Source organism: Primulina tabacum, chromosome 2 (genome assembly GCF_025594145.1).
Source record: "Primulina tabacum isolate GXHZ01 chromosome 2, ASM2559414v2, whole genome shotgun sequence".
Taxonomy (NCBI): Eukaryota; Viridiplantae; Streptophyta; class Magnoliopsida; order Lamiales; family Gesneriaceae; genus Primulina; species Primulina tabacum.
Window position 1 is genome coordinate 6,586,889 of NC_134551.1, and position 11,397 is coordinate 6,598,285.

At 32.5% G+C, this 11,397-nt stretch overlaps 1 protein-coding gene across 1 annotated transcript; it reads right to left on the reverse strand.

Annotated features, from left to right (window-relative positions):
• Positions 1–2,154: 2,154 nt before the first annotated feature.
• On the reverse strand, positions 2,155–5,759 carry LOC142528446 (translation machinery-associated protein 22-like). The gene is made up of 7 exons (XM_075633502.1): positions 5,518–5,759; positions 5,385–5,426; positions 4,850–4,911; positions 3,946–4,027; positions 3,786–3,853; positions 3,605–3,688; positions 2,155–2,556 (listed from the first exon to the last, which is right to left on the reverse strand). The coding sequence occupies exons 1-7, from the start codon at positions 5,663–5,665 to the stop codon at positions 2,500–2,502; spliced, it is 543 nt and encodes a 180-aa protein (XP_075489617.1). The 5' UTR covers positions 5,666–5,759; the 3' UTR covers positions 2,155–2,499.
• Positions 5,760–11,397: the final 5,638 nt, after the last annotated feature.

Consider the following 11,397-nt stretch of genomic DNA (forward strand, 5'->3'; position numbering starts at 1 on the left):
AACATGCTCCAAGAAGGACAATTCTGAGCTGTAAAAACTCATCTCGTCAAAGGTCCCAAAAAATTTGGAAGGTTTTCTCATCACAAATGAGTCTTTTCCAGATAGTTGGAGGTCTTCCTTTAACTCATCTTCAAACCAAGATCGCATTACCTTGCTGTCGAGGAAGCATGGTCTCCTTTGTGCCATCGAAATTGTCAAGTACTACGACGATCACGATGTTGATACAGTTAAACTTATGAACTTAAATCCCTTCTTTACGTAAATTTAATGGACATGCATAAAACATCAAAATCTGATTATTATTAGTACAAGTTTATATATTTGTAGTAACTGATTCTACAATATTGACAGGAATTTGAAATGCTACTGAAGGAGATGAACTTCATTCCTGGTTTAATTTTCAGTGCGGATATCTCCTATTTTGATCTCCTCACAAGAGTCCCAAGATTGGACGTTCAGAATAGCCCGCAATCACCGACTCACCCGTGGCTGAATTTGTTTGTGCCGAAGTCTCGGATTCTTGATTTCAATGCTGGTGTTCTTGTCTCTCATTCCCAAGATTAACACTCAACTCATCCTCCTCTACCCATTTAACCGAGACAAGCAATCACTCTACAATCCCCCCTTTTTTAACTTGATTGACATTATTATTATTTATTTATTTCTCCATATTTTACAAATAATTTACTTGTTTATTCTTTGTATTTAAATTTTTCCAGATAGGATAAACTAATGTCTGCAGTTACAGCAGATGAGAACATCTTATATACTCTAGGACTACTTCATTCGAGTAGCCCCAACGAAACAAAGATTTACGATGAAGTGAATAATGAAATACTTCGATTCTGCCAAAAGACTGATATCAAGATCAAACAATATCTTTTGCACTACAAATCAAGGGAACATTGGATCAAACATTATGGCTCCAAATGGAACACTTTCCAAGAAAAGAAAACCAAGTTCGACCCAAGATTGATATTATCACCCGACCAAAGAATTTTCAATCAATAACTTATATTTAGATTGAAAATTTAGTTTGCTTCGAGTTGCTCACTCCTCAGGACTCGAAAGGTCGATTTGCTTTCTTTGTGAATAATATTGCAAAGGTACTTACTCGGGTTAAATAGGTCGACTTCAAGAAAAGAGTAAAATTTGACTTTGGTCACACACTCAAACTTGAGTGATAAACTTCTTTATTTTTCTTAAATGTTATTTAGATTTCAAGTTTATCATCAATTTTATCATAAATTACACATTTAACAGCTAATTTCCCAAAATTAAAGTAAAATTTTGTAAATATACGTTCAATCTCGTGCTTAAAGTCAAATCAGCAGTCGCTCAAGAAAATCAAACTTGCTGAGCCAAAGTTACTCAAAAATTATCCAAGTTAAGTTCTCCAACTTTAAAATCTAGACTTGATCAAACTCGAGCTCGAATCGGAGTATTAATTTATTCCCGTCGAGCTCTCCTAGGTGCCACTTGAGCTCGACTCAGCTGCATCTGCATCTACATCTACATCTCTAACTAAACTAAAGAAAAAGGTTGAAACAAATATTTGTACCGTTAGTGCCCTAAAGCTCATCAATAAAGGTTAAGGTTTGTAAGATTTTGAAGATTGGTATAAATCCTTAGCAGGTCAGTTCCAAACAATTGCATTATAATACTAGTCCTCAGTAACATCTACACATTAATATAATTACATTTCTAAGGATTTTTGGCTTTGGAAATTATTTTTAAAAAAAAAAACAAATCCTAACAAATAAATGAAACCAGTGGCATTCCAAATCCAAATATCATAAGACCATTAACTTTAAATTTATGTGTTTCGTTTCAGTTAATATGTATTTCAAATTCACCCAATAATAATGTCTTTTGAAATTCATTACACTTTCTGTAACATCGTATAAATAAGTAAATTATGGATTTAAGATTTGATATTTTGTTTCGTTGCAATAAAATTATAATCGAAATCCATGAATTTCAAATTAATCTCCACAATTGCACCATAAAAGAATTCATGCAAAAACATCAATGGTATCGGATTACCACAAAGAAGTGTATCTCAGAAACAAACACAAAAGCACATCGTTATCCAAGTAGTTTCCTAAGAACAGTTTGAAAGGCTATTATAGTCTCTAAAAAGTGCACAAGACGTAAAGGCAGATGGAAAATCAATAGTAGCCTTCACAAGTCTGAGACATATAAACAAAAAGACCATGTCATGGAACAGGAATGATCCAGAATCAAAATTTCATCTTTATTTTGTCTAAATACGCATATAAAAGCATCAAGATAGCTATTATACATACTAATTTATAAAGTAAGCATGTTTCTGAAATGCAAGATCAAACGGCATGTGAGATACTATACCACATGCGTGATAATGTCAACACGTTGCACATGTCATGCATCTCCAAAACTTTAGGGAAAGCCAAAATATTTCAGAATTTCCTTCCATATGTTACGCCGCCACCGAGATATTGCAAACATTTTTCACAATTAAACTGCTGGAACCTTTTTTCCGTCCTCAATAAAGAAAATGACGGTCTCTGAGACCTAAAACAAGAGGGTAAGGCCTTCAATCAATTTCACAACCGGTGCAAAGACGTTGAATTATATTGAGAAAATGAGCACAAATTGCAGTTCATTTTAAAGAATTAAACTAAAAAAAGGATTATATAACCAATGACATACGCAAAAGAACCATTTTCATGAAAGTGATTCATGGCAAGTTTTTTCTTTACATTTTTTAAAGACGAAAAACAAATTTTAATAATGAGAATAAAGTTGTCTTTGCATTGGAAACATGCTAAATGTTCTTTTAAGTCGATGGAAATTTCTTATTAAAGCTGCGTGTAGGCACAAGAAGTAGAATAATTAAAGATATCTTGTCCTGGTAATGGAACTGTCATCCAATTTAGGCCAAGCTGTAATCCCTCCTTGAGTTATGCATATTATAATGCAGAGCACTGTGCTGAACGCAAGGTCAAAATTCTAATATAGCCCTGTATTAACATATTTGTTAAATGACAGAACCATGGGTTCCAGTACTCAGATTCAAAGACATGCTCTCGTTGATATTTTGCATGAAATGACACCAAAACACACACACAAAAATTGCCACGCATGAACAAATACATACACTACAACCTAGGCACCATGGAAAGAAGTTTCAGAGCAGCATGATTGTATGATACTTAGCAGCAATAGAAATTGATTTGTGGAAGTAAAATTATAATCTACGTGAAGCATCAACTGAGAAATAATATCTTCCATGGGCTTTCTGCATAAACTCCTCCGTTACCTCAATCTAACAACCAACTCAGGAGCACATTACTGATCTAGACTAGTTATTTTTTTTCAAATTTCGCACACAACAATGGACTTGAGGAATGATAAAGAATGGTGCAATATCTTTGCGTTTATATGGATGAAAATAGACACAAGGTCATGTATGTCCAAAAATAATATAAACTTTAGTAGAATAAACATAAAATTCACCTACATTTTAGCAATGAGCAACGGCATCATTTTAATCCAAATATGCAAGGTAAGCAAAGGAAATATTACTTGAAAAGAAAAAAAGAAGAAGACGTGAAATTACATCTGGCCAGGTGTCAGTAATAAACTCTACAATGTCATAGACGATGTCTCCTTGAACATCAATTTGTTCCTTCTCGGTGGGGCCCTATTCAACATGTCATATATCAGAAAGGTGGAAAAGCAAACCGTTTACATGTTTGAATACTTATGTCAAAAAGGTTTATGCTGCTAATGCAAAATACCTTGACAACGGAAGCTCCAGTGGCAAATTTCTTCCCAAGCTTCTTTGATGCATCATTTAGTTTAACCCCTAAAAATTTGAAATGTACAACAAGCAGGTTATAGAACCTTCACCAAGAGATAATATAGTAAAAGTAAAATACAAGGAGCATACACCCTTACCAAAAAGTTCAAGGCCTTTCACAGTGGTGATACATTTCCTCTTGTTTCGAGTCACCTTTTCAATTATTACCTCCGGCTTCTCCTGCAGAACTTGAAAGTTTCAATACTGCCACTGTGTGTGGAACTAAAATGGACCAGACAATTCATCATGCAACTAGAAACCAATTATAGAGCATATCATGTATCAAAACTGTATAAAATATCAGTGTTAGCAAATGATATTGATAAAACCTGAACTGAGGTGCCCACTACACCCATCATTGTGATCGATACATTATTACAACCTCCCATTGAATTTCATGGTCAAGCACGTATGTATTAATTTCCATTTTAAATTATTAAAAATATTACATAGAGACTAGGGATACAATCCAAGCTGGGCACTAGATGCTAGAGTAAAGCCAGTGTATGATACACCTAATAGGGTGCTCTGTGTGCGACTTGATCATAAACAAAAGCTTCAGGTGACATAGCTCCTAAATCCTAAAGTCTTGAAACTGCAGAAAGATACAGCTTCAACATGCTATGTTCTCCATATAAGCAACTATCGATTAATTTATGGCAACAGAACCATGCACTACAGTCTACATTATGTTCAGATTCTCGATTCAAAAAATATAATATGAGAACATTTTTGTAACTACCTGAGCAAGCAAATAAAGATAAATAAGAAACAAAATATGAATCTTGGCTGCATCTTCCCGAATCCAGTAAATCTATTTTTGTACCATTTTACTGGCAGTTGCATGCAAAAAATCATTGCTAAACATCCATTCAAAAATAATTCACTAAATCTAAAGCAAACTAAGATTCCAACCCATTATTTACAAAAAAATTGCACAATTACAATACAATTGTGGCTTTCAAACTTAGCACGAGAAAATATTCTTTGCAAAAATCGTACCTTTTTTTTAATTTTCCCACCAGGTAATCGTTTTACTTCTTCCTTCGGTTGAGAAGAAGAACCTGTTGAAATCAAGAAGAGTAGTTCAAAAAGCAAGCCAAAGTAAATTTAATAGGTTTGAGTGTTCGACAATCAAAAGACAACAAAAAAAGTTGTTCACTTTCAAATCATGCACGCAAATATTCAATGATACAGCGACAACCAATGGAAAAACACGCAGAGGTAATGCAAATTAAGATACTTTTTAAAAAAACACAAATAAATAAATATAAGTACTTAAACCACAAAAAGATTACATTTCATTTGAAAAATGATATAAGAAATACTGCTGCATTACATCCTCTATCTGTTTCATAATTCTAAGCTCTAAAGAAGCACATTGTATTTTTTAGTCATTCACAAAAATAGTGAGAAGAACAAGTTACACAATCTGAATACAGGATCAATATATAAGGCTAAAGATCCATCGAAATACAGGATTAAAACAGTCGAAAAAAATTTACAAACAGAGATACTTGTGTGTGTGCAGAAGTACCATTGGAGGAGATAGAAGTGGACAGAAGCTCCGTGCCAGCCTCTGAAACCAAAACGTAGATTGAAAAAAGAAAACAGGGAAAAGTATCTCCAATTACAGATCATACTCGTACAATTAGGGTTCCAGGGGAAACCTTTGACAAGATCTGGATAAAGTTCAGGGGCGTTTTGGATCAACCATGGCTTGCATTTGTCGAAATCGGATCCAAACTCGCAATACTCAGCGGGTAATCCGCAAACCCCACAGTATGAAACCCTAACCGGTTCAGGCTTCTCGGCCATAACTGCAAACTTTGTGGAGACACACTCGCGGCGGTGATCGTCTTTGGGAGCCTCACGTCACACGACAGCGTTTTAAGAGGCCGTGATAAATAAATGGCCTATATATATATCGTCATGCATAAAGATGTAAAAAAAAAAAAATCAGTTCTATTCACGAATTATTGATAAATTAAAAAATTGATATAAAATTATTATAAATAGTTTAACTGATATTTAAATACTTTATAAATTAATAGATTTGTAAATAGTCGAACTAAAAATCACTTTTATCTTTTAACTTAAATTGTTTTTAGTTTAAATTATCATTAATCAATTTAATTAAATACATATTTTATTTTCAAATTTATTTATTTTATTGATTACTTTTTAAAATATATATTTATTTATTTGAGGTTATATTCTGATATTATCAATCAAATATATAAATAAATTTTTTTTATCATACTAATAAAATATAATAAATATTTGTTAACTCGATTTCATATTTCGGATGAACTAAACAAAATAATCAATATTTTAGTCTTGAGTACGTCTTCTATAAGACGGTCTCACGGATTTTTATTCGTGAGACGGATCAATCATATCCATATTTACATAAAAAGTAATATATTTGACATAAAAAGTAATATTTTTTCGTGGATGGCTCATATAGAATATTTGCTTCACAAAATTGACCCGTGAGACCGTTTTACATGAGTTTTTGTGTTTAGTTTTTAAGCGTTCAATATAAAAGTTATGGATTAGAAAAAACAAATCAGTTGGAACAAAATCGATAAAACGACAGTGTGTGAAAAATCTCATTTTGTTGAAAATGTGAAAAATATTTGTATTGAAAATTATAATGTTGAATGTTGAAAATTATGTAAAATTAGGTGTTGAATGTTGAAAATTAGTGTGTGATGATGTATGTAATGATGAAATTGTTTTTGGATTGTTTTCCAAATAAATCCTATAAATAGGTCTTCATTTGTAAAGATTTGAGAGAATTGAGTTGAGAAAAAAATATTATAAAGTGTGTAGTTTGATAATTTTGAGAGTTTGAGATTTTTACTTTTTATCATAAATTTTTACTTTTTCACAACACTTTATCAGCACGAAGCTCTAAAAGTCCTCCATACTTTTCCAAGCTCCAAACATAAGAAAAAGGTAACAAAAGTAATAATATTTATTTTACTGTTATTTATTTATTGTGTATATATTTAATATATAATATAATATTATTATATAATAAAAATTAGAAATAATAATAATAATTTTTTCAAAAAACTTGATATAAATCCTGGGAGGATGTTAAGACGACATCCCACACTCCCGATAAGGGATACGACAAGTATAAAAGCCTATAAAATTTTTAAACAAAATAACTTGTGACACCGCATTATAATATTGTGATATGATATACACAATTATTTAAACATGACTAATATTATATACATCATATTATTACCATAAAATTGTACAAATATATACGTTTATTTTTTGTACACCAACGGTCATAAACGGTAACAAAACGGCCAGTTTTTGCCCTATAAATATGATCTCATAAACACATTCAATCACTCCAACTTTCTCTTCTTCTCTAAAAATTATTCTTCATCAAATTTTTCGAAGAAAAAAGAAGATGGCTTTCTAAATGTTATTTTTAATTATTTTGGTTATCATACTCACGAGTCTTGTATTTATTGGAGAATATCCTCCTCGTGTGTTTTCTTTATTTTTACGAATGCGTGTACTTGTTATTTATCCATTACTTTGTATTGTAATATTCATTAACTAATAAAATGCATCGTAATTTTTTTTAGTATCACCATGTCAAATTTGACAAAGCTCGAATTTGTTGCGCTCGACATCACGGGAAAAAATTATATGCCATGAACTCTCGATGTAGAAATGCATCTTGAATCATTGGTCTAAGCGAGACCATTAAAGAAAATAGTATATCTTCATCACAAGAAAAAGCAAAAGCTATAATATTTTTGCGTCCACATCTCGATGAAGGTTTAAAATGTGAATATCTCATCGAAAAAGATCTCATGGCTCTGTGGAAAGGATTGAAAGAAAGATTCGAACATATAAGTGAAGTTATATTTCCGACCACCCGTGATTAATGGAATATGTTAAGATTCCAATATTTCAAGAAAGTTAGTCATTACAATTCGGCGATGTATCGAATAATCTCGCAATTAAAATTTTGTGGACATGAGGTTACGGAATCAAAAATGCTTGAAAAAATATTTTTCACGTTTCACGCATCAAATATAACTTTACAGCAACAATATAGAGTGCGCGGATTTGCGAGATATTCTGAACTTATCGCCTGTCTTCTTGTGGCGGAAAAGAACAACGAGCTATTAATGAGAAATCATCAGTCCCGACCCACTGGATCAACAGCATTTCCAGAAGTAATGATGTGGGATAAAAATGAATTTAAACCTGAAAACCAAAATCAAATCCAGAGACAAGGTTTTGGTCGAGGTCATGGTCGTGGAAGTGGACGTGGAAGTGGTCGTGGTCGCGGCCGTGGTTTTGAAAACAATCGAGATAGTTATTATTATAACTCATCTCAAAAGGGCGTCACGAACCACCCACCAAAAAGGCATCATGAGAACATGAGTGTAAATGAAAATCACTCAAAAAGATTTGAAAGTTCTTGTTTTAGATGCGGCACTCCAGGACATTGGTCTCGTATTTGTCGAGCCCCCGAGCACCTTTGCAAGCTCTATAAAGAATCAATAAAGGGGAAAGAAAAAGAGACCAACTTCACTGAACACAGTGGCCGTTTGAGTGATTCAACTCATTTTGATGCTGCAGATTTTCTGAATGATTTCTCTGGAAATGATCAATATGCTGGTGGAATATAAATGAAAAATATTGACGTTGGAGATTTTCTCAATGATTTTTCTGAAAATGAACAATATATTGGTAGAATATAATTGTAAAATAATTTATTTTTCATGTACTCATATGATAATGTTTCATTGTACAAGTATGATATGTGTTGTATTTTTCAATTTATTGCATACGTATTGTCAATAATTTTTTTTTCATTGTATATTTTTTTGAAATTCAAATATGGAAAATGCTACGAACAAAGCTAAAGCTTGCATACCTAATAGTGGTACAACGCACACTATCCTCCGAGATAAAAGATATTTCTTGGAACTAAAACCAACAAAAACAATGATGAATACAATATCAGGTCCTGTAGACTTAATTAAATGATGTGGTAAAGCACAATTTTTGTTACCTAATGTACAAAATTTTTTATCAATGATGCTTTGTATTCACCACAATCAAAAAGAAATTTGTTGAGTTTTAATGATATATATTCCCATGGGTATGATACTCAAACAATGAATGAAGGGAATGGGAAATATATGTGTCTTACCACATACAAATCAGGAAAGAAATATGTAGTTGAAAAACTACCAATGCTACCTACTGGATTGCATTATGCATATATAAGTACAATTGAATCAAACATGGTAATTGATAATTCTTCAATACTGATCAATTGTCATGATCGATTAGGACATCCTGGTTCAACAATGATGCGAAGAATTATAAAAAATACGCATGGTCATCCGTTGAAAGACCAGAAGATCTTTCAGAATAAAAAGTTTCAATGTAAAGCATGTTCTCTTGGAAAACTTATTATAAGACCGTCACCAGCCAAAATCCAAACGAAATCACCAATGTTTCTTGAACGTATTCAGGGTGATATGCTTGGATCAATCCATCCACCATGTGGACCATTCAGATATTTTATGGTATTGATTGATGCCTCCAGCAGATGGTCACATGTATGTTTATTATCAACTCGAAATATTGCATTTGCAAGATTACTTGCTCAAATAATAAATTGAGGAATCAATTTTCCAATTATACAATCAAGAAAATTAGACTTGATAATGCTGGTGAATTTACTTCCCAGACTTTCAATGATTATTGTATGTCTATGGGAATCATTGTTGAGCATCATGTTGCTCATGTACATACACAGAATGGATTGGCTGAATCATTGATTAAACGTCTGCAAATAATTGCTAGACCAATGATTATGAAAACAAAGCTCCCTATTTCTATATGGGGACATGCAATTTTACATGCCGCTGCATTAATTCGTATCAGATCAAGTGCATATCATAAATATCCCCCATTGCAACTTGCATTTGGTAAAGAACCAGACATTTCTCATCTGAGAATTTTTGGATGTATGGTGTATGTGCCTATTGCACCACCGCAATGAAAGAAAATGGGACCTCAAAGAAAGATTGGAATTTATATCGGTTATGATAGTCCATCAATCATTCGATATCTTGAACCTCAGACAGGCGACATGTTCACAGCACGTTTTGCTGATTGTCATTTTAACGAGGAAATCTTCCCAATGTTAGGGGGAGAACAGAAACATACCGAAAAGGAAATTACATGGTATGTATCATCATTGTTACATCTGGATCCAAGAACAAAACAATGTGAAAAAAATGTACAGCAAATTGTGCACTTGCAAAGAATAGCAAATCAAATACCAGATGCATTTGCAGACACAAAAGGAGTAACTAAATAATATATACATGCTGCAAATGCCCATGCTCGAATTGAAATTCCGAAGAAACAAATTGAAGATACTCATGATGCAATTAAACGCCTGAAGCGTGGAAGGCCAGTCGGTTCCAAGGATAAAAATCCTCGAAAAAAAAATTCATAGAGAAACACGATGATCACAAAAGAGAAAATGATGTTCCTGAAGAAATACATGATGATGAAAATGTTCTGTCAGAAACACAAACTGACGAGAATCGTGAAATATCTATCAATTACATTAATACTGGAAAAATATGGAACCGAAAAGATATAGAAGAAATTGATGATATATTTTCTTATAATGTGGCAATCGACATCATAAATGATAATGAAGATTATGAACCAAAATCTTTTGGTTCATGTAAAAATCGGCAGGATTGGATAAAATGGAAAGAAGCCATCCAGGTTGAATTGGATTCGCTAAATAAACGTAATGTTTTTTGACATATAGTCCTTACACCTGAAGGTGTAAAACTGTTGGATACAAATTGGTTTTTATTCGAAAGCGAAATAAGAAAAATGAAATAGTAAGATATAATGCTCGACTTGTTGCACAAGGTTTTTCTCAAAGCCTGGAATTGATTATGAAGAAACGTATTCTCCCGTGATGGATGCAATTACGTTTCGGTATTTGATTAGCTTGGCGGTATCTGAAAATTTAGAAATGCGTCTTATGGATGTTGTTACAGCTTACTTATATGGATCACTTGATAGTAATATATATATGAAAATCCATGAAGGATTTAAGATGCTTGAAGCACAAAGTTCAAAACTCATAGAATGTTATTCTGTGAAATTACAAAGATCATTATATGAGTTAAAACAATCCGGCCGAATGTGATATAATCGGCTAAGTGATCACATGATGAAAAAAGAATATGTAAATAATTCAATATGCCCTTGTGTTTTCATTAAGAAAACAACATCCGGATGCGTAATTATTGCTGTATATGTTGATGATTTAAACATCATTGGAACGAATAAGGAAATTCAAGGAGTTGTGTCATACTTGAAGGAAGAATTTGAAATGAAGAATCTTCGAAAAACCAAGTATTGTTTGGGTTTATAAATTGAACAAAAAAATGTGGAATATTTGTTCACCAGACAAATTATACAGAAAAGATCCTTAAACGTTTTAATATGGA